General features: G+C 44.1%; 1 protein-coding gene across 16 annotated transcripts in view; it reads right to left on the bottom strand.

Annotated features, from left to right (window-relative positions):
• Positions 1-24581, bottom strand: part of KCNMA1 (potassium calcium-activated channel subfamily M alpha 1) — a 730798-nt gene that overhangs the window by 105417 nt on the left and 600800 nt on the right. For 2 of the 16 annotated variants that reach the window (XM_059169812.1, XM_059169811.1), the window contains exon 19: positions 20413-20586. The exons of the other annotated variants lie outside the window; for them this stretch is intronic. In XM_059169812.1, the coding sequence (XP_059025795.1) occupies positions 20413-20586 (174 nt within the window). The remainder of the gene's footprint in view (positions 1-20412; positions 20587-24581) is intronic. 16 annotated transcript variants of the gene reach the window in all.

Below are 24581 nucleotides of genomic sequence, written 5' to 3'. Positions count from 1 at the left end.
GGGTCCGGCAGGTCCCCTGGCATTTGGGGAAACCAGTCAGGTGAGTTTCCCATCTTCCAACTCAAGCGATGTCCGATTTGTCTCCTGCGCGCTTTGAGAATCAAGGCCAACCCCATCGACCAGGAGCAATTCCTGGAAGCTGTCAGTGCGCGCCGCAAGTCCACCCTGAGAGAGCCCGCACAAGACAACAGATTAACCATTAGACTAGATATGTTGAAAATATACAGCTTCAACCTTTCCCCAGCTAGCTCACAGCGATATATAGATGATTATTTCAACCGTCAGCTGCCGCACAGATTTAAACCCCTGCGCAATAACTCCTGGATTCATCTGCCCCTTGTCAAACTCGCACGGCTTTAGTTGGAGGATACATGGTGTGGCAGTTTCACTGTGAATCCAGAATGATCCAGACGGCTGCTGTCTCTTTGTTAACAGGAAGCCAAACTGATGAGTTTGTAATGCATTTCTTATCAAAGGTAGTCTCGGAAAGGAAAATGCGCCCCATCAGTTCGGTTAGAATTTCACATATAGTAGATTAGGGGCTTAATCAGAACATCTCTGTTATTTTCACGAGGAAATAGATAACTCTGCACCCACCCCATTAAAATCACTTTATGCTGATGAATTATGTATTTATAAATTTATAATTACCTTTGATTTTCTCCTTCCTTCAGTATACTTAATAAAATCATCAGCGAGAGCCCAGAAAACAATGGCGCTTCGTAGATACGAGCATGCTAATATATTTTAAGTTAATGTCGATCTTTTAGAGCTGTGTGTCTGAAATGATCATAGCAAATACAGGGATTGTAATTTTTGACTCCTATGTTTAACAAAGACAAAATGGACTGTAATAGAGTTTATGGAGCCTGTAAAAGAAGAACTCTTCCTCTAATATGGTTTATGATCAAATAGATTTGGATTTACCACTGGATAGATCAGGTCCCTCTAAAATGTACCAAGAATGCATGACTGTGCACTACCGAACACAGTTCCTGGCACGTGGAAAGTGCTGTCAATTTTTTGTTGTGCTTATCAGTATGGAAATGCCAGCATTAAAGTCACTATTTGTCCTGTCTTTATTTAAAATTCTGACATTTTATGCATCGTTTTTGGTTTTTTGGGTTTTTTTTTTTTTTTTGCATTTTGATTTTACAAAATTTTTCATGAAACTCTCCCTTGACTCCTGAGATTTTTAGTGTCCCCTTAAATGTGGAGCCCAAGGCAAGTGCCTCCCTCTCCTTACTCAAGCCCTGGCCATGCCCTGCCCATTTCTCCGAAGTGTTCTCAAGAACCTGCTGGTTCTGCCACCCTGCCTGTCATTACAGAGATGTTAGCTTAGTTTGTATCTGCATGTGTGTTTATATACTCCCTTGTTCAGAAGTGGGCAAAGCAAATATAAAACAAGAGTTATTCTTTTGATCACTTCATGCTGTTTGCATGAGATTGTTAAGGAAGACCCTTGCAGGAAAGGTTTCCTTGTGGATTTATAAATTGTCAGACAACCAAAGGAGTGGAGAAAAGATCGTGCTGCCTCAGGAATCTGAGATTTGCCACCTGCCCAGGGTGAGAAACAGAACAGAGAGAAGGGGTCAGGTCTCCCATGGACTTAATTTCACACTTCACATCAAATTCTCCTGGTTAACACAATGTTGATTTACATTTTCACTTTGGGGTAAAAGTTTTTATTTGCTTATATGTTTTGATTCAGATGTTACCTTCCTTCTCTTTTTGTTTTTCCTCCCCTGAAATGGCTTCAAGCAAATATGACTGGCACGAAATGTCCACATTTCATTTCCATTTTCACGTTACTGTTTACATCTTAAAAATTAATGTTTGCTGCAATAATTCTATTTGAAGACCCACCTACTGTCAATTGTGGGTACATAAAATTGTTTTCTAAACCGTAAGATGTTATGCAGGTGAGGACCACCATTATTATTAATATCATTAATATTACTTGTTCATCCATAAACACCATATCTTCCATTGAGCCGGTTTTGTCAAGAGCCACCTAGAATTCTAATATGTATTCCAGATGGTTGCACTGATATTTTCTCTGAAACTCAGATAAAGGTAAAATGCATGGGTTTTTAGTGCAAGCTAGGTACACTCCCATGGCCTGATGAAGAATGTTCTGCCAGTACACTTTAGAAATACTGTATGTTTTTAACCTTGGGAGGTAAGGACCAGTCTGGATTGTGATTTTACACTAAACACAGCATTTAGTATATTTCTTAAGGGCATAGTCACCTTCTAAATATGCTCTTGAACTATAAAATCATTATCTGCATTCTACTATAATTTATCCTCAGACATATCCTGTGCAACATTTTAAAAATGCTGGTGCATGGTAGGCCCCTTTCTGGTCAACACAGACAATAAGGTATAGAAGGCAGGAGGAGGGTTGGAAGGGTTTTAAAGATATTCTGGTCTCATTCTCTTTGGGCTCAAGGCTGCACTAATATGCAGACCCAGAGCCAGGGCCGGGGCCCAGGGCTGCCGACTTCTAATCCAGACCAGTTGCGGTTAGACTTCTGGTCATCGGAGTAGCAGGAGGATACAAGTTTCTAGTCAGGCCACCTGCCTAAGTCCCCACCTCTGACCTTCACTAGAGCTCTGATCTCAGACAATTTATTCAACACCTTAATGTCACAAGATCTGCTGTTATCCCTGCTGGACACATGTGGACAGTGGGATGTGGGGATGTTGGGGGGCTAAAAGAAATAACCAGGGGCCACATGCTGACAGCCTGAGGACCAAATATGGCCCCGACATGCTCTGCTTGGCACCATTCTGCTCCTCTAAGGGATTTTTGGGTATAGGGCAATCTTTAAGTTTGAAGCTTGTCCATAAAATTACGCACTACTAACTTCTGTTTGAAAAATCTTGCAGAAGACTGGGCTTCTGTTTCAGGAGGGTAAAGTGTCTCATAGAGCATGAGCTCACCAGCTGGTCAAACCCCCTGGTGCTGCCTGCTCTACCCCAGGCACAGGGCAGGCATTCCTAGTTTCCATCTCTGGCCCTGGCTCCAATGACACACAAGTGTGCCATCCTAGAGAGAAGGATTGTGAGGTATAGGATGTCCCTCCCCTTAAGTCAACGCATATTGTAGTGTAAGAAAGACTAACAGCTAATACAGACCTTGCAGCCACACTGCTAGGTCCAAACCCAGGTAATTGGCAACCTTACCTAGCCTCAGTTTTCTCACCTGTAGAATGGGAATACCCAGAGCACTTTCCCCATAGGGTTGTTGTGAGAAGGGACTGAAAAACCAAGAAGTGTTTAGAAGAATTCCTGGCAAGCTTAGGGTAAATATTATCCATCATTATTGACTTGGCTTTGAGTAATTGACGTAATTAGAGCTCTCAGCCATTGGGTCCTTCTCCACAAAGCCACTCTGCTCTTTTGACTTGGTTCTGCTCAGCTGGGTTCTTGCTCTCTCCTCTGCCTGGAGCAACTGATTCTGTGTCTGTGTACTAGGATGGGTGAGATTCAATACCCATCCCCCTTCCTCTGCTGTGGTTTGGTTGGCACCTCTGTCCTAGATTTCATATGGTCTCAGTGAACTGCTGAGATCAAAATAATTAGGCTATGCTAAGTGTCATAAAGACAAAAAAAGCCAGAAAACATTTAAATGGGCCTCAATTGGAGAAGGCTGGGACCATTCAGAGCAATAACAAATGAAAGTCAGATGGAAACGTGGAAAAATACCACTGTTCCCACTAAATTACATGAAAAATACCACTGTTCCCACTAAATTAGCATGCTGACTGTGAGGGGCTCCTTCCCTTGAATTTCTGGCAGGAGGTCATGGGATGGGGGCATGCATGTGGGCAATGGTGAGGGTCAGGAGAGCCATGGGGCAGAGGGACAGTGACTCTTCCACTATTCTTTCCCACAGGTTGTCTTTTCACCTACCTACTCTGCCCATCCTTCAACAAATAGGTTAGCCTGCCTCCTCCAGGAAGACTTCTCAGGCAACTGTCATAAGACAGAATCCCTCCTTTCTTTACAAATCCCTTGGCATTTCTCATTTTACACCCCCTCTGACATCTCCTTATTTTTTTTGCATTATAATTTGTTTTCTATTTCAATATGTCCTACTCCCCAACTAGACTTACAAGCTCCTTTACTGTAGTTTACACATCTCTGAATCTCTCATAGTGCTAAGACCCTGGTAAGGTTCCTAAGAAATAGATCCTATTTGCTGATGTTGTAGAGAGAAGAAGCACAAAGAGGAGCCCAAGTTTGTCCCAGCCTGGATCAAAGGTGTGGCCTTGGAAAGACACTTTCCCTCCTAGAGGACTGGCATTCATTAAGTATAAGGGTCTTTTCAGCTCTAATTTGCAATGGTTCTGGGCTTAATGCTCTCTTCTGCTACTTGACAGATATCACAGGAACCAGCCACTACAGAAGTCACAATTACGATCCAGCCACAAATTACAATCCAACACTTCCTACTCAACCAAACTCCAAAGTATTACAGAATAGGAAAGCAGAATTCCTGATCCAAGAAGAAAGTAGCCTAGCTCCTGGTTCTCAACCCCGCCTTTCAACAAAACAGACTGGAAAACTTCATAGAACACCAATCAATGCACCAGTCTCACTTCAGACCCTATTCAGCAAAACTCATGAGAATGGGAACTGGGCCTGGGCATTACTTTTACTTTTTCTTGTTTTAAAGATGCACAACAGGAGATAACCTCAAGTCTAGCTGGGGAGACAATTGATTTTATACACACACACACACACATACACATTTACATGAAATAACAGTACAAAAATATTGCCTGATAACGTCAGGTGAGGGATAAGAGAAATGCCTCTTATAATGACTGCTGGCAGATACAGGTGGTCAGGAAAAAAAGCCAGACTTGAGACAAGGGTGGGGTGGACAGAGCTGTTAGCTTTGTTTAGCTACATGCCCTCTGAAACAAACACGGGGACTGGAACACTCCGGCCACAGAAGCCACGACACGGAAGCCACCCCATAGTGGCAGCACTGGGTGGGAAGGCGTGCTAGGTGGAGGGGACGGATTGGACAAAGGCGAAGAGATGGGAAGGTACTAAGCTAGGGAACTGTAAGAAAATAAGTTGGGCTAAAGCAGGCAGTTTTATCCGAAGGCACAGTTGGGGGTATAAGGGATAGACAACATAAGGCTTTAAATTCCAAATGACAGAATGGTGAATATTAGATGCAAATCTGAATTTTTCTAGAAGTTACTTTTTCTTCAGTTTAAATACTCGGATTCTGAGAGGGCAGCAGGTGGTCTGCATCTAGGCAGGGTCTATTGAAAGCCCCTAAATCAGCCTCCTTTCTTGCTGCCCACTTAAAAATTATAAGGATCCAAGATAAGATATGCACGTGTGTGCATGAAACTAAACAGGAGAGGGAGGCCCCTGGCAAGAGTCCAGTTCCCTTGGAGGTCTCATTTTTACTCTGGAGAGTGTATCTAACAGGAAAATAAAGTTACTTAATGTCTTGGGAAGGAGTCCTGTGAAACTCACACGGCTGCTTCCCCAGAGCCGGGCCAGGTCGATCCGACCTTTATTTACTCTGGGACAGTATCTCCCCATCTTCAGCTCTTCAAGAGGATCCTGTCCCATCTAAAAGGAACTGGGGAAAACCAACAGGGTTTTGACTTGAACAAAAAATACTGATTGCAGTCAACACAAAAAAAAACTGATTGCAACAGTTTGAAAACATTTTCAACGGAACTAGAGCTTTCAAGGGGATGCATTGAGAAGGAAATATTCCCCCAATTCTCTACTCCTTGGCTTTACCTAACCAAGAACATTTCAGCATTTTCTTTGTCAAAAGCATAGAAGTGAATAAAAGAAGAACGTACATAATGTTGTTTGGACCCTTGACCTGCACCCCTTCGACCAGGAGGCCAAAAAATTCTTGGGGCAACTGGCTGCCTCCCTTGGTGGAACATGTGACTTTTGATCTTGGGGTTGCAAATTCAAGCCCCAGGCTGGGGGTAGAGATTGCTTTAAAAAAGAGAGCAAGAAAATACTAATTAGTTTTCCCAGATTAATGATTTCAAAATTTTAAAAAGGAAAACAAGAAAAATACTTGTATTCAAAGTTTTTTGTAGTCTGATAGGTAGCATTTAATAATAAATACAATGAACAAAAAAAAAAAAAGAGTTGTCCTGGGGTGTATTTTAATTCTTCCCTTATATAACCCTAATAAATCCATTGTCTCCTATCCTTTCCTGTCTAGGAGGCACACCCCAACACCCTGTATAAAAAGAATAGTGTAGGTTAAAAAAAAGAAGGAAAAAAAAAAAGCATAGTTTTGTCTTTCAAAAAAAAGGGGGGGGGGGGAAGTAGGCTGCATGTGAATGAAAGAACCAAAAAAGTTTTTCTTGTACTTTTGTTGTTTGGCTTCAGTGACTCCCAAACTGATGAGATGATCAACCTTTGTGTGGACAACTTTGTTCTAAAAAAAAAAAAAGAAAACAAAAGACAAATAAAACCCTAAAACCTTTGATCCTTATTTTCAGAAATTTAGTTGCAGCCCAGAAAGAAAGCAACATTCTTTGGTTAACTCGGATTCTAAAGTAATTCTTGATGAAGGAGAACCATGTTAAAATTGTTCTTATATAGCACACCAATCCAGTACCTAAGCCACCTTTACAAAAATATCCCTCATTATCCCGGTGTGGAATGAAGCCTAGGGAATTAATTTGTACAAATAAGTATTAACTAAAAATGGGGACTTGCCACATAATAATCAGATGGTGGAGGTAATCCGGTCTTGGGGGTAAGAATCTGACATTGAGCGGTTTCCTTTTAAAAACATAATAACATTTATTGAACTAGGATTTGTTCCAAATGAGTATTAAATCATGCTAGTTGAATTTAAAAAGATCTTAGCAATGGGGAGGTGTTGTCTTAGTGGAGGTATATCTCCTCAATAAGCAAACACACAAATTTTTAGAAATTCATTCTGGAGAAATAAAGGAATATCTGGAAAAGTAAAAGAAGTGTGTATGGGGGGGGGGGGCTACCCAAACTACATACAGGTAAAAGGTTTCATTTCTAGAAAAGCAGCGCCACCTGCTGGTCTACTGGCCTTTCAAACCCCGCTGTGGTTTGCTGGCCGCCATCTATCTTGTAATCTATGCATAAAATACAGCAGTATTTTTCAGCTGCTGTTATACATAAGAATTTTATTACCAGTCGGCAGATTTCTAACATTTCTAACACACTGGTTGCAGTTTAATAATCCTCTATTACCTGAAGTATGGGTTATATAAAAACCTAGAATGTTAATTGTTGACAAACCAATTCTAATATGTAAAGCACTGTAAGTCACCCAATAAATATCCAAATAAATCGAAAGGGATAGCTCTTTTTCCTCTAACAACGTGTTATTAAACAACACAACTTGATCACTTACATAAAAATAATGTTCACGCATTTGGATGTACTAAGAAATCGGGAAAATGCATTATAATCTTACTGAGAGTTTTTCCTTCATTTACAATTTAGAGGAAAATATTTTTTCTGTGAATTTTTTTTTTCCTTCCTTTAAAAAATGGACCTAAACCCGGATGTCATTTAGGAAATTTTCTCATATAACAAAACCTGAGTTATAAATAACTAAGATTACATCTATAAAACGCTATATTTTTTAAATGGCAATAGAGAAGTCATGGAGGGTATAAGTCACTGATACAGTGAGCAGAGAAACACTACCTGTCATTTTTCAGAAAAAGATCACACAAACGCGATAGCAAAGGAACACAATAAAAGGAAGAAACAGGAATGTGATAGGTGACTCTGATTATATCTGCAAAGGAAACTGTGATATAAATTAACACCCAAGCACCCACAAAAGGCATATTGTATGTAGCTTCCTTGCCAGTGATCATTACGTAGCAGCGAAGACCAGTGATTTTGTAAGAACAGACAGAGTGTAGGCTGTGAAATCTGGTGGTGATAACTAATGACCACACAACTTACAACTCTGATTTGATCTCTAACAAAAAAAATAAAATAAAATAAAATAAAATAAAAAAATAAAAAAGTACTCTGCAGGATAGATGTATGCAATAGGAGCCGTATTTTTCACTTGAAACAAATAAACCCCACATGGGATCAAAGGGGCCCAGCAAATGAAAAACGACAGTTCCTATGGTGCCCTGATTTGATCTCAAGCAAAACTACCATGCTGATAACATTCCAGAGTTTAGGAGGAAGGCAGAGCATGGGTAAAGGATTTGGGCCCCATTTGGCCCCAATTCTCATACTAATCTCACTAATGAAAAAATCAACAAGAAGCAGAGCCCGACTATTTATAAAGCAATTTAGGAAAGGTGATGAGGTGATGTCTCAACACCAACCAGACCTCAAAGATGGGTTGAGATCAAGATCATCATCAAGAAAAGAAATTCCGATAGAATTTGAAAGGAAATAAATGTCATCTCTCCCCACCATCTGTTCCCCTCTTGTTTGCTTTCCAGCATTCCTTCCATCTTCCAAGAATGCACTGTCCAGGTCCATGGTAGGGATGGAAAAGTCAGAAGGCAGTTTCAAGAAGATGAGGGATGATGAGATCAAAGTCAAAGATGCTCTATGGGATAGGTCCCCTTATTACCTCCATTTTACAGATGGGGAAACTAAGGGATAGAAAAGTCCAGAAACCCGACCAAAAGTCCCACAGTAGTAAGAGTTATTGTTTGCTTAGATGAGAGGAGAATAATAAAGACTCCTACATGTGCAAGTCATTAGTCTTATTATAGCAATTGGCACGCCCTGAGGATCCATTTGGTGAACATATCAAAACATGACTGCTCCAGGAATGATTTCCAAAGTCCCCAGAAAACATACAAATCCTCCTGCTTCCCTCCCTTTCCCGACTTTGAGGTTCCCTAGAATTTCAGGCTTTAATTGCCAAGGAGAATCACTTAGCTCACTGCACAGTGAGATGAATGGCTTGGGAATCCCCAACTAGATAACTGAGAACAGACAGGAGATGTCTGCCTTTTGATAGTCGGCTTCATCGTCACTGAAGAAATCTGTGAAGAACTGGCACTTCCAGCAACTAGTCCCTTGCAGAGGTCACATCCATCTCTCAAGACCTCCAGACCACATGACCTGAGCTCCTTTCTCTACCCTGTCCGCATGCCTCGCAAGTTTCGTTCGGTCTTTTTCACAGGGTCTTTCTTCCCTGCAGGTCATTAAACCTCCTTTTCCAGTAACACCTGTTTAGGGCTTTGGCTTTGAAGGCATCCTTGCTGGGTGTGTTCTCCGAGTTGGACTTGTTACAGGCCGTGTGTGGAAATTTGCTCATCTGCACTGAAGACATGACCAGATCCAACTTGACAAAACGAAGAGAGCAATTCAAAACCCCTCAAAGCTAAGAGCATGAATGTTTGGTGCATCCTGAGAGCTCTGTGAGCAATCTGGAAAGCTCTCTGTCCCCTCCTGGTCTCTAGCAGAATAAACAGAATGAGGACACTTAGTAAGAAATTGCCATGAGACACACTCAGCCTGTGGATACCTGGAGGTGGGAAGAATTACCGCCTGAGTGCTCTTGGATTCTACCTGCCTACCTGAAGTCAGAGTCAGTGATGCCCATAGTCATGCGTGGCCTGCAGTCTTTCTCCACAGCTGGGCGAGCTGACGTGGCCATGCACAAATGGTCACAGCTCTCTCCACGCCGGGACCTCTCCTCGTACTGGCCCTACCTGAAGCCCTAGTATTTTTGTGCTGTCCTCACTCACAGGAAAACGAGCAGGCTTATTAAAGGCAAATGTCACAAGTCCTTGGTTTTCTAGGACAAATGCCCTACATACACATGTATCTATCCTTCATGCGGTTGTAACCCTCTCTCTCCTCATCTGATACTTGGGTAGGATTTTGCCTATGGTAGTTTAATTCTGTCTAGATCTTTTAAAGTCTGGATCAGATTTAATTGCTTCTAGATCTTCTTTCCCAATATTTAACTTTCACAAAGAATATGGATTGTACCTGCTAGTTGATAATTTTCAAGAGCCACAGTTATGCCTTAGATTTTCTTGCTACATTTTCCATTATTCTTCTTGTATCATATATATGTATATATATGATACCTATATACATATATATGTGCATGTGTGTGTGTGTGTGTGTGTGTACACATTGCTAGAAGTTGTCCTGAGAGTTTTAGGAAACTTCACAGATCTGGGCAGTCCTGTTTCTGGCACACCATCTATTCTTTCAACTGATGGGTTGAGAATCCCTTCATTTATTCATTCTTTCACTCATCAAATATTTACTGAACTGGAATCCTTCAGCCCATTGCCTACTCGGGTATTCTCGCCAACACACGAAGCCCAGCCAAGGATGCCAGCATGCTGGATTTCTGACCTTGGAGGGAAGGAAGGCAGCCCCTGTGTCCTTCCTTGACTGAGTGCAATCCAACAGGCGCCAGCCCGGAAAGCTGCCATTGGCCAAAGTGAAGATCCCTCTAATGCAAGCAGTCAGCTGCACTCCCCAAAGAGGGCCCACACTCTGGTCTACAGATGCCCTCCTATGCACCTCCTATGCAGGTGCACCTTGTGTGGCTCCAACTACAGGAAGCAGTCTTTCTCACTTCACTTCAAAGTCTCTCAGTGCAACGGACCAGCCCTAATGTAGATCTGCTCCAGAAGCTTCCACTTTGAGTTTGCACAGGGCATTCTCTAGGAAAACTTGGTAGTACTTGGTCAAGGGAGAAGTCAAGGGAGTTTCTCTGTTGCCATTACCCTTGTTTGCAGGAGGACAGCGCCTTCTGTGGGTGATCTGGTGAGAGGATCCTGAGAAGAATTGCCTTGGAGTCTCCAGACTCTTCCCCCAGTTTGTCTGAGCTGGGCTTCAGAAGAAGGTCTCCCCAGAAGCTATGTCTAGAATAGCTTATCTAGAATAGCATGTCTAGAATCTCCCTCCAAACTGGGTACCGTCTAGCTACTTACAAGGTATCTTTAAAGGTGTCTTTAAAAGTCTCTGGGATTTTAAATGGGCGGGTAGCACAATGGCGGGCTTGTTTCTGCACAAATAGTTTCCTCTTGGGCAAATGGCTGGCTGGGGAAGCAGAACCCTTATAAGGAAATGTGGGGACGGAAGATTCCCTGATTATCTATGAAATTCGACATACTGGTTCAGGAGAAAGCCCCCGAGAGAGGAGAAACGACACAGCCAAGTGGGTGGGCACATCCCGCCTCATTCCACTTCCAGAAGTTGGCATTCTCGGCACACGTGCCCCGGCACTGTCCGGGAGCCCAGGACACTAGAGCTCTTCTATGCCATTTTAACGACCCTTTGGGGTCCATGGTGTGTACAAATCCTACAGCCACAGACGGCCAATGTACAGTCACAATGAACACCACAGTCTGGTGCACAGAGAAATAAAAAGGAAGAAAAAATGTTGCCGTGGTACTTAGACGTGCCACGTGACTCCCTCAGCCTTTGTGTGGCAGCGCTTCACAGAAATGTGTTTTGTATTTCCACTGGAGTAGGATAAGTGGTTGGAAACTACAGTGGGTTTTCAGTGAATGGGATGTGAAGTACTTCATTATTTTTTTCCTCCATTGAGGTAAGGAGACATGCCATCTCCCTGACAAAGACAGGAGGAGAAAGGTGTCCTTGCCAGACACGGGGATTTGAAAACTAATTTTCATGAGAGAGCTGAAGCTACCACATGCAGCTTGAGCCAAGAACCTCGGGGCTGGTCCGCTGTCCCCGCTCGTGGTGCCCACGAGTTTCTGCAACCCAGCCTGGGCCAACAGCATTCATGGCCCCAGCTGGGACCTGCCTGCCTCTGTCCCCGTCAACACACTCAAGACGTGAATCTTATTGGAAATGGGGAGGATGGAGAGGGAGAAAGAAGAAATGGGGGTTAGAAAAAGAAAACAGATGGAGGAGACCCCAAGACTGGGAATAATGGAAGCAGCCTGGTAGGTCTGCAGTCCCGGCGGAGGCTTTAACTTTCCCTCCAATGGAAGAAAACCCCACCGAGCACAAACAGGAATGACAACGGCGGCTGGGTCAGCTGGGGAGAATTAAGCCCAAGAAATTGAACTAATGCAACTCAACTGCTACAGAGCCGTTAATTAAAACTTTCTTTAAAAAGATTTGAGGGGCATCTGGGTGGCTCAGTGCGTTAAAGCCTCTGCCTTCCGCTCGGGGCATGATCCCAGGGTCCTGGGATCGAGCCCCACATCGGGCTTTCTGCTCTGCAGGGAGCCTACTTCTCTCTCTCTCTCTCTCTCTCTCTCTCTCTACCTAATTGTGATCTCTGTCTGTCAAATACATAAATAAATAAATAATAAAAATAAAAATAAAAAGATTTGAAATTCTCGGATCTGCATGTGGGTAATGTGCTTCCGCGGCAGAGTCCTGGCGGCTGTAGCTCACGCCTTCTTTCCCCCGACTTCTCAGAGCAGCTCCCTCGGCCTCCTCCTACCACAGCCTCTCCTCTGCAGGTCTTCCTACAGAAGGGGGGCGTCTCCCAGCGGCCTCACCAGGCCGGCCCCTTCTTCCACTGCTGCCCCAGAAGACCTCTTAAAACAAAGCGTCTCTGGTCCCTTTCCTGATCAAACACCTCGAATGCATTCTATCATACTACAGATGAAGAACAAAACCCCTTCAGGGCTCCCCTCCCTGCAAACAGGTCTTAGGCTCCAGTCAAACAGGGGGAGTGACCAAGCGGTTCCACCTTGCAAGGATCTGAGTAACTCAACTAGCTCCATAGCCCATGGCACTACCCAGCGTGTTCTGGAATCCCAGCCCCAGCTGCCGACTCAGGCAGGACCCCAGGCAAGTTATCAAACCCTCTTCGTACCTTAGTTGTCTCATCTATAAATGGCAGTTTACAGGTGCCACCCTTTACAGCTGCCTCGACCGCAAGGAACTGTTCCTACTCAAAATGAGGATTACATTTGTATTTGTAAAGGACATCGTGTCTGCAATGCAGAAAATGCTATGTGTTAAATTTGACATATACCCACGTATACAGGCGCGAGCACACACCCCCGCTTGCTGTGTTGGCAGAATGCCTCGAGCGCACAGTAAGAGCAGACACTACCCTAAGGCCAGTCTGCATGGGAATCAAAGTTAAGCACTGACCACCTAAAACCACCACGTTAAGCAGCCTCGGGGTCTGCGTGACGGAGGGCCGGTGTAACAGCAGACCTGCCTGGAGAATGGGCCCTTTACTCAGACAAGACAAAAACACCAACCGCTCCGCAAAAAGGGAAAGGGATTTCTTGGCAAATCTTAGCGAGCCTCACCCTTCCCTCCTCACCTCTGCCTCTGATCTTTTCATAAGTTCCACATCCAGTCCCTTCTGAAAAAAGCTCCCATGAGGCTCCTCGCTTCTGGGCTTACATAAGAGTCAAAGATCCCGAACTCGAAGCTCCCTCCTCTGAGCTTGAGGGCAACTGTCCTGAATTTGTCGACGCCCATCTCAGATGAAGGAAGCATCTGAGGGAAGCGAGGGGCACCATCCGAGGAGGGAGAATCCCCCCGCATGAACAAAACCGGGGGGACCTGCGCATCACGCGCTCATTTCCATCTGGATGGGACTTGAAGGCAGGACGCGGGGGAGCACATGCTGCCTCGCCCCACAAGACTCTCGCGAGGGACTTTACACCATTATTGGTCTGATACTAATTTGAGATGATGCCCAATCACATCACAACAAATTAACCACAGACACGTGGAGGCAATCAACTCGGGGGGCTACCCTGAACACCGGCTGGGGGATTCCGTCTCCACAAGCCGCACGCTCCCACAGATGTTTCTAAAAGCCTCTTCCCAGAGGCCCATTTAGAGAGAAATTAAATGCAACTTTGACTTAATTAACGTTTTAAATGATAATGAATACAATGTAGATTCATAGGAGGCATTTACATTGTGTTGTAAAATTGATAAAAATTTAATAACTCTTTGTTAATAAGTTATGTCTCCCCAGACCCATAAAGCCTAAGGCACTGCAAACTCCAGACTGGGTCTAATCCAGGCTCCTGGTGCAGGTGGAGGAGGGAGGCAGAGATGGACTTGACATTTGCTCCGAGCCTGCTCTAATTCAAACCTCTGCTTGTTCATCAGTACTTTATTTCATATGGTAAAGGTCAGGATTTGGGCTCAAGGCAGCGCCTTGACAAGAGAGCTCAAGTGAAAGGCGGACTGGCCCTGGCATCTGTCGCCGGAGATAGCAGAGGAAGGGGGGAGATGGAGAGCTAACTGGCCACATCCGTCCTCCACCATGGAGGTAAGATGGGGAATCTGCTGCCCAGTGGTAGGAGCTGTCAGGCTGGGTATCGTGACAACCAGCCTCGGTCCAGAGTAAAAATGCAAACATAATTTCCATGTCACCTTGTAGAAGGACCTCGGCTCAGCCTACTTGTGGCAATCTGACGTCTTTTCTGGTTTGTCCTTGAAGAGCCGAGTCACATATTAAAGTGTCGTACTCCTGGGAAGGGAGGTGTCCACGTGACAGAAGCACACGCGAGGGACCCTTCCGTCTTTCCTTCTTCTGACCTTTCTACTTCTTGTCTCCTCTGTTTCAAGGGATTTCTTTTGAAAAGTTGGCTGCCTTTCACCCAGGTGGTGCCTCTTCATCTAAATGAGATGGATCTTCATATAGCATATTTACCATAAAGAATTCAAAAATACTTTTTTGCCAGGGGGAGGAAGGAGAATGGAACACAACGAGGTCCCCAAGTATAAGTCAGCTACATCACCTCAGCTGAAGAAAGCAACTATTGATTATGAGAGAAAACCTTTGGAGATGGGCATTTCAAGGGGATTCTTTTTGAAGGTGATTTTGCCACATGTGATTTTGGCCTTACAATGCTGATTTAACGACTAACCACTGTCTGAGCACATGGAAGTCATCTTTCCAGTCAACCCTTGCTAAATGTGCCTCCCACAGAATCGGGTGAGAGGCACTGGCTTCTGTAACCCTGCCTGCTACCAACAAAATTGCCCCAAGATGCCCTCCCAGGTCCGTCTCAGAACGATGACATGGCTGTCTGGCCCTATTCGACGTCCTGTTTTCAGGTCCTGCCATGAGGTGCGAAGGCCGGCCAGGGCTCGTGAAGAGCCGGAGTGGAACCTGAAGGCTCTTTGAGTATTTGCTGTTGTGGAAGGAGGAAAGGAGAGAAGGAGTGGAAGAGACAGAGAGACACGTCATAACCAGCATGTGCAAGAAAAATAGGAAAAACTGCAGACCCAGAATAAATGAATGGGTTTACCAAATGCATGGGAAACTATGATTACAGCGATTTCAGTGGAGTTTCCTTTGGTTCTCCTTTTTCTATCTTTCTATCACTATGTTCGTGGTGGGAAGAGTCTTTGGTTTCAGGGCCCAGAAGTAAAGTAAACAAATACAATGCTGGGCGGGGGGGTGGGTGGGGGACCTGAGGAAGTCACCCAAAACTACACATAAGAGGAATCAGATAATGATAGGCTGTTGATGTTTAAATACAGCTTATTAACTCAAATCCCTCTTGAACAGGCAGTGGAGGCTGTCAGTATAGGGTGTGTCCTGCCATAGACATTTTCCTAGAGCTATTTCCACCCCTCGCCCTTGTATCTGATTTTATGTACTTCAAAATGCCATTAGTTCACTCGAGTGACTTTAGTTCTATTGACAATGTTAATTCTCTGCCCATACAAACCAGAGGCTACTTGGGATAAGCTGATTTTTGTTTATTATCTGACAAGACTCAAGATTACACGAAACTGATTTCGGTATGGGTCCCTTCAACCTAATGGTATCGGACTGCTCCTCTCAACTCAACCATCAGAGTTGAATGCCTCCTTGTATTAGATTTATACCCGAAATAAAAGTCACGCGCCATTTAAAATTAGCCACAGTAGTTTGTAATAGGGTGTGTGTAATTGTGCAGGTTTAAACTATTAGTAAATTGAAAGGTTGGTGTGAGTGATCGCACGTGTACTTAAGCTAAAACTATTTCCAAGGGTGAGTCTAAAGATCTGTTTCTCTTCCAGAAAATGATTAATTTGTTCATGCCGGGGCTGCTAACAGTTTGCGGCCAGCGTCATGTCACACAGGTCTTGGCAGGCCTGAATCAATAGGGTCCTATGTTGTCACTGCTTCAAACTTTCACTGTCCCTTTCTATTAGACTGAGTGATCAGATATCAGGCAAGACAGAAACAGCACAAAAAAAATTCTGGACAGAGAAGAAGCACAATTCTATAAAATTCTCTGGAGGCAAAATGGAACTGATTAGAACCTACATCTGTATTATTTACGTGTGGATGTGGCCTAACATTGTTTTTTAAAAAAATATGGTCCTAGAACGTGGCTACTCATAAAACGTCTGGGCCCATATCATCTTGGTGTCTTTTCGAAGAGCCGGTACTCCCGCCCAGGATTGTCTGGAGTAGAAACAAAACCAGGATGATGGGAAAATGAAGCCGTGTGCACAAACTCCAGCCTCTACCGTATGGAATGATTCAGTCTTGCCAAAAACATAGTCTTTGATGAATCCTTACTGGTCACTATGGGCTTTACTTTTCTGACACTCTTTCTTTCTTTCTTTCTTTTTTTTTTTTTTTTTAGGTCTTCTGTGAAGGGGTCCTTCTTCCCTGAAGAGCTTTCTGCTTGTACACTCTGGCCTTACGACTCTTGAGTCCAAAAGAAGACCACTGTCAGAACAGAACGTGACTTGGCCCGACCCATCTTCGGTAATGGGTCACACCTCCGAGGAGAGGTGCCCTGAGCAGGCGGGCCCTGCTGCTAGAAGGCAGATCTTTAAAACTGTGTGAACACTTTTAATATATTACTACTCCTCTGGGAACGGGCTACTTTTCTTCCCACTTCAGAAAACACATAATGGGACTTTGTGTTTCAATTTAATGTCCCTTGGAAACGGAAATCTTTCCCCTTATGAGAAAAAAAAAAAAAAAAAAAAAAGCAAGGAAGGAGACTAAAGGCAAGAGAGAAATGAATTAGGCAGTCTCCAAAGCACACTGGCTCAACTGGGAAACAGCGACCAAAGCAAGCTCTATAATGATATAATGACCTTTAATGAGTGTCTTGGGAAACAATACGGCCCTAGCATAAAAGACAAAGGGCAAAACCCATCATGGCTCTGCTGACACTAATTCAAAATGATTTTCAGAACAACTAAAGAATGTTAGAGAAGTAATCTGACCCACCCATCTGACCTCACTTTGATTCAAGGGCCCTTCTCCTGCCATTTCTAATTGTCAAACCCTCTACATTTCACATCTGCTCATATTTAATGAAAAGCCCACTCTCACCACTGCTCTTTGAGTCAACCAGCTCCGTCAAATGGGCACCACCCAACCCCACCACCAGCAAGGAGAGCCCAGGGATCGCTATTGGAGCTCTGCCAGTGGAATTCTGCGTAGGGATAGACATTTTTTAATTGGAGAAGGAGGCCTTACGTGGGTGCGCGAAGGGGCTCAAATCGGAATGGATTTTTTTTCTAACTTCTTATTAATGGTCAAAGGTGAGAGGACTCACATAGGGGTGGAGTAAATCTGCTTTCGTTTGATGGCGTGAGGTTGGCGGGGAGGCTGAAGAAACAGGAGGCGACCCCCCCCCCCATCCCCAAGCTGTCAGTACCAGTTAAGCCTTCCACATAGAGCCCAAAGCTCCATGTTTTCCATGGTGGGGCCGATCCAGGAGAGTAGGGAAGGACAACAGTCTCACACACAGGGTATTTCCAAGAGGATGAGACAATCCCACCCTAAGTTTTTCTTCTCTTGGCCTCCATCAATGCTTGGATTAAATTGCAGAGTTGAGAATTCCCTCCAATTATGGTTTCTCCTGGATGAAATGAAATTACACACGCTGGGTATCGCGGGCCTCACACAGGGGACACACATGTTACTATGATTGGTATGGGTGGCTCTTGCCAAGACATGACCACATATAGCCTGAATGGCTCCTTCCTTTTCTCCCCTGAATCCCTGGCCAAGGTCTTAGAGCAAGACGGTTATGTGATAACAGAAGAAGTTGTGCCTTTAGGCAAACGGGTAATCCAGGTGGCTGGTGGTTACGTTCACGGCCATCAGTCAAAGAGGTGGTCCATCTGTGCCACGATAGCTCACCACTCTGCTCTCCTCACCACCACCCCCATCTTGAATCTAGTGTCTTGCCATACATCTTAGACAAACAAATTCCTTGTGTGGTGGCGACCGAGTTCACCTTGCATCATCAAAGGAACTAGCAAGAATTCTCACAATGAGAATAAAAGGGTAAAGGTTTATACTGGGGCATCAGTACCAAAGATTTGAAAGGAACTTTCTTCCTAGAATTTTAGGCAAATGTGCCTGGGCCAGTCCAAAATCCCTCTCGACACAACCTCTTTTAAAAATGAATCCTGTTTCTTGGCACTGTTCTGGAAGGACAGTGAATTTTGAGGAAGAAAAGATAATTCTCTGGTCCTAGATATAACTTTTCCGAGTGACTTGAAAATAGTTAGATGCACAGATTTTGCCTCAGACCTGAACAGCAGGTTCAAACCCCAGCACGTGGCCTGGCATACCACTCCACCAGAGTGGTATGAACCTGGGAGCCTCTATGGGTCACTGTCCCACAGGCACCCCATGCTGGCACTACCTTCCACACCAGCACAGGTCAATCAGCAAGTTCTTTGCAGGAATAAACGCGCAAGAGCGAATTGCTCTTCCCGTTCCCCCACTCCCTTGCTGCCAGAGTGAATTAACTCCTGCTGGTGAAAGTTTAGTTCATCCAGCCCTGGGCACTGAGAAGGAGAGAGACCAGGTGGCAATATGGTCACCAGCCAGTGTGCCAGGTGCTTTCAAGAGGAAGGGGTGAAGCCCAGAAAAAAGGATTGCCTTCTGTCTCTCGTGCTACCGAAAATGCGAAAATAAGGTGAGACCCACACTTGAAGACATCCAAGTCTTCACATGGAAACACGGCCTCTTCTGCCCTTAGAGGAGGACCCACAACCCAGCCCCTCAGTGTGTGTGCTGGAGCTTTCTGTAACATCACCCAGGAGCCATCAGTAAAATACCGCAAAGTCCATGCTGTGGACAAGGACGAGGAAGGTCTCAGGAATCTGCTGCATGTCAGTGTTGCTGGCTGCCAGCTGCCAGACCTTGACTGGTTCTTTACCATCCCTGACCTTGTGGGTGACCAAGAAGACTGCCCTCAACGTCCTGTGCAGTAGACTCAGGGAAATCGTGGCAGTTCGTGGCTTATCGTTTTTGTTGGTTATTTGAATTCACAATTGCTACAGGAGACCTTAGTTAAGTGCAAAATTCTCTTTTGGGAGAAATAATGATCCTTCAAATTAATCGGCTTTCTGAGGAAAGCCCTGGACTGCACCAGTCAATATAGGCTTACAGATTTTGAACACGCTTTTCCAGAACATAGGACACAATCTGGCACTGGAGGAATGAGATACAGGTTAAAAAGACAAAGTTTAAAAAATAAAAGAAGAAAGAAATCCACATTCCTCTTAACCCAGTTGTATTTTGGAAACAATCTAAGCTCACTAAAAGCAATTTTATGGTAGACTTGGCTTGTTCTCTCTACTTGTTCCCTCTCCTTCCTCCCTGCGACCCAAGCCAATGTATAGCTTTGACCCAGATATTAAGATATGCATTTCCACGCATCTTTGTGTTAATACAGTATTTGATTTGCTGTCACATTAATTTCCATTTATATTTATTTAAAGAGGGAGACTACCACTAGACTCTAATATCACCGTCCTGCACACGCCATTACTGTTGGGTCGGCGGCTCCGGGAATGCAGGAGAAACAATAGAAATGACTGCCGGGCTGCCATCTTCCAGCCTGCCCCCCTTCCCTAACCCTTGACTCTCCCACCATAAGGATGTATGCCCAGGTCACAAGTAACCCGATACCTATGCAAGAAACTGGAACATCAAGACTCCCCCAACCCTCCAATCCCCGAATACCATACCTTATATGGCTGTGAACCTATTCCCTGTCTTAACGCAGATAAAAGACCCACTCGACCCCCTCCCAGTGCGACTTCCCCGACTCCCCTTTCCAGAGTCACAGAACCTCGCCAGAGGGTGCCCACCTCCTCCCGGTGTGATTTTCCTGGCTCCCCTTCTCCTGAAACTTCCCCGGAGAGCGCCTTTAATAAATCTTGCCTTATGCCTACCTCGCCTGGTGTCGTGTTTATCTCACCTGTAAAACCTTACAATTACCAGAAGAGCAACGAGTTAACAGAACAGGAAGGGAGGCCTTCCCTGGCAGGTACGTGGGGACACAGGCAGCGAGGACGACCTATCTATCACCACATACAAGGTCACACTGGGAAGAAAACATCAGCTGGACAGACACACAAGAACCACAGGGCACACAACACAAGACGGGGATGATACCACAGACAGCACAGACACGGAACTCCGTGTGTCGGGGTCAAACTTACAGGTACGGAAACTGGTGGAGCAATCATTAACAGAGACAGAAGAAAGTGGGAAGGTTCTCTCAAGGGTGTCCATGTTAGCACGCACACGGCCTGACATGCATGAGCAGTCACGCTCAGAACGTCCGCAATCAAAACAACATGCCCGTCTCATTCTCTTGTAGATGGACATCTTGGCTATCACCATGTGGTTGGATGGGGGAGAGGAAGAGCGGTAGTTAATGGCAAGATCACACACAGCAAGGCAGCTAGAAGGGAGCGAAAGGGATTTAACACAGGTCTTAGTTCACATTAACAGTCTTGACCCAGAAAAAAAAAAAAAAATGCAGAGTGACTGCTGGTAACAGTTTGGTTGGACATCAAAAAAAGTAGCGAAAATATAAATCGCCTTTACCGTCCCCCCCCAAGGCTATTGTGTATTATTTTTCTCCCCTCAGTAAAGTGGGTGACTACAGGAAGCGGGCATGGCTGATTACAATCAGGTTCTTGGATGAGAAGAAGAGCACGTTAGAGACAGCAAAAATGTAACCAACATTTTTCCCCTGGTACAATTAATACAGGAGGTCAAAATCTACACACAGCCAATCAATTAATTGCTTATTGGGTACAATAAATGGTTTTTGCGAGATGCAAAATATCTAATATGCAGGCTTTCTAATTTCCATCCATTTCTGGGCATTAGGCAGAGCCTAGGACAAGCTTTCATCAAATTAGATGTGAAACGATTACATGTTAATATGGAATCTGAGGATGCCTCTGCTGAACTTCCCCAGAGTGAGTTTACATGATGCCTACAGGAATTTAAATTTACTCTTGACAGAACAAATATCCAAATCTGTCCATATAAGAAATGCAGCTACTCAAGGCTAACGCTGCATATTTGACATTAAAGGCAATTCACAAATAAGAAATCACCAAAAGCATATGAGATGTTGGTCTATTGGAATGCATTTAGCTACTCATGGGTGTATTTTCTGCTTAAATCTGGGAGAATCGGAAAATCGCATCTGCTTTTCTCTCCCCACCCACTGAACATTCAGAAAGCCATCGGGCTCTCAGTTAATCATAATTTTTTCTTATATAGAAAATACTGGCCGAAATAGATTAGAGATTATAAAACATGAAGTCAGAGATTAGGTCCCACGTCAAATATCTTACTTATATTTGTGGGTAGCATTAATAGCTCTTCTAAAGCTGATATCATAGCTTCTGGCCTGCCTGGGAATCCAGCTTGCGTGCTGACCCCTCAAACCCTGCTGGACGTCACCGTAGCGGTTCTTGGGACACTTCACCCTTATCCTTCAAGCCAATTTATATTTCAGTCCGAGGAGCTTTTTGTGCCTCATTTGGATGCTACAACAGGCAAACGTGTTTGCTCATCACTTAGCATGAACCAGTCTGCTTCTCTCACAGGATTGTAGAAGAACTTCTATTTATTCCAAGCGTCATCACCAAAGAGTAAGCCTGAACTGGAGAAGTGTTACTCCTGGCGCCCACACCTTCCATTTTAAAAGTCATTTTTTCCCCCTCTTTCTTTTTCTTTGTGGAGAATGGTTGCACTCTTACTTTAAAATACGGCTTGTGGTTTTGCCCTCTTTGAATGTTACAGTCACCAGGAAGAGGGGTTTAAATCTCTCAAATGGGTCAAGTCCTGTTCTAAGACCTTTATGACTTGCCATACAGTATATTTGTCAAGCAGGGGTAATGTTATGATTGTGAAGAACAGGCACTGGGGGAGATGAATGAGAGGTCCGTTCCTGTAAACTTGGCTCCCATTTTTAGTGACATGTTCTTTTAGCATCCTAGCGAACTGGTTGTTCAAATCACCATCATGCTCCCCAGCCCTCTTCCATGCGTGGTATACATCATTCCTGAGCTGAGCTGAGCTTTTACCAAAAAAAAAAAAAAAAAAAAAAAAAGGAGAGAAGGAAAAAAACAAAAGAAAGGAAAAGTTCCACTATAGCATTTGAATTGCAAGACTTCAGCAGGCATGGCATAAAGGCACAGACACCCCAAACGGTAGGAATTCAAGTCAAGAAAGAGGAAAAAGTCTTCAGCTGAAGACACAAAAGTAAAATTATTTTACACACATCCAGATACGATGGACAACTGGTAGACCACTTGCTTATTTGGGGTCTGGTTCTTTTACTGGAAATATTGATTTGTTATTTACACAGAGGTGGGAAACAAAGATAATTTTTTTTGTTTCACTGTAAATAAATCGTTTTGAAAAAAATTTAATCAAATGCTGTAGCAGAAGAGAAGCCCATCAAACTCTGAAATGCTATGCTTCTCATTAGCAACAGTCCCTGGTTTTCATTTCCATACTGCCATTTTGGGTTCATATACAATAATAGAATCTGACACATTTATAGGGAAAGAGAGTTCTTCTATATATACCGTCTTTAAGGACAAGGGGAGGGAGGATGAGGCGGAATAACTTTGAAACGATTCTGTCAGAGGTAAGCCCATCATAATGGCTGATTTTAAACCTCGTACTTGATAAGGGCTTCAGGAGGAAACGCAACTTCAACCCAGGGCCTCTCAGGAACTGTTTGCAACGGTTATTGCTGGCTGTTCTGGAGACCATGCATTGTTCTAAAATTTCATATTGTTAGCATGCAGGAACAGGCTGAAACTGGTAATCGAAGCAGCAAAAAACCATTTGCTATAAGAAGATTAAATGTTAATTATAAGCAGTCACATTCCAAAGCAGCATATGCATAAAAAAAGCAAACATGCTATTACTCGTCATTCCTCCCCAGTGATCATTTTCACACTCATACCAAATACAAAATAGAAATCTCAAAAGACAAACAAGCACCACCACAAAAAAAAAAAAAAAAAAAAAAGAAAGAAAGAAAGAAAGAAAGAAAAGAAAAAACAGGAAGAATGACCAATGAGAGGCTCAAAGACAAGACAGAAACAGTTAAAAAATGATTGAGCCCCACATGTTGACAAACCTTTGTGAATTACAATGTCTAGACCAAGCTGCCACCGACTGGGAGGGTGGCTCTCTTGCTCTACTTCCGGAATAGTCCATTTTCATCGACAGCCCCCACCCCCAAGATGTCTTCACCTATACACTTCCGGGCCCACCCTCTTAACAGGTAAGGCCCATCTGACCTCCCTTCTGGTGGAGTGTGATTCATCAGGCTTGACAGATGTACCTCCCAGCCAGGAAGAGCCCTCCTCCAGGCCATTAAATGAGTCGTGAACAAGCACTCTTCAAACTAAACACGTCTGAGGAGTAGCTGTTCCATAGGATGTGGACACTGAGTGTAAAATTACACTCTCAAGTTGTAAAATAAAATTTTATCAAAATTAAGTCGTGGCTCTCCTGACTTAGAAGACACTACCCCTTGTCCCCTTCAACTGTCTCTGGCTTCCTAATCCTCCTGTTTTGTTTTAGCGAATCACAGATATTCACAACTGCTGGTGTTTTATTTCCATTTCCCCGTGACTGTTTCTTTTGCTAGAGCTGATGTAGGTTAGAAGGTTAATTTCAGATATCAGAGTGCCACTTAAAACTCCCGAGGTTAGGTTTCAAAGAGCAACTTTGAAAGTTTCAGTATTTATTTAAACCAGAGCTAAATTTCTTAATCTACTCCCTGGACACATAAAGTGACCTCTCACCCTTGGTGTTTGCTGATTTTCTTTTTCACACAGCCACCTAACACTCTCTTCCCAAATCCCAAGCCTCGGAAAAGGGATTTTTCCCCAGGATTTCAATGCAAATGTAGATGCAAAGTAGATCTAGGAGGACATCTAGTGGATCCATATGGAAGAGCAGCTAGCCAACGGACTGAACGAGCTGGCCTTTCTCTGCAAGGGAGCAGGAAGGGGACCCTGTGTGCCTCCAAGAATTGACATCTTTGCAGTGTCATTTCAGTCCAGTGGTTCTGGACATTCACAGCGGACGTTAGGAGGCAGTGGGGACAAAGCAGTGAATTCTAGGAGTTGGTTCAAGAGTGGCGACTTGCACACCCCGACTTGCACACACATTGGCTCTGCCGCCACGGCCAGTAGACAGGGACCACTTCAGCAGCAGCTGGCTGGGTCTCCTCGAAGCCCTGCTAAAGCTTCCTGAGACGGGAAACAGACAAGAGCGTGTCTCTGGTAGGCGTGACTACTGTAGCTACTTGTCATTCCGTCTTAGGGCTTTTGGAACT

This window comes from Mustela lutreola, chromosome 4 (assembly GCF_030435805.1).
Source record: "Mustela lutreola isolate mMusLut2 chromosome 4, mMusLut2.pri, whole genome shotgun sequence".
In the NCBI taxonomy this organism is placed as follows: domain Eukaryota; kingdom Metazoa; phylum Chordata; class Mammalia; order Carnivora; family Mustelidae; genus Mustela; species Mustela lutreola.
The sequence above is the reverse complement of the archived record's forward strand: the minus strand, read 5'-3'. Positions and strand labels throughout refer to the sequence as shown.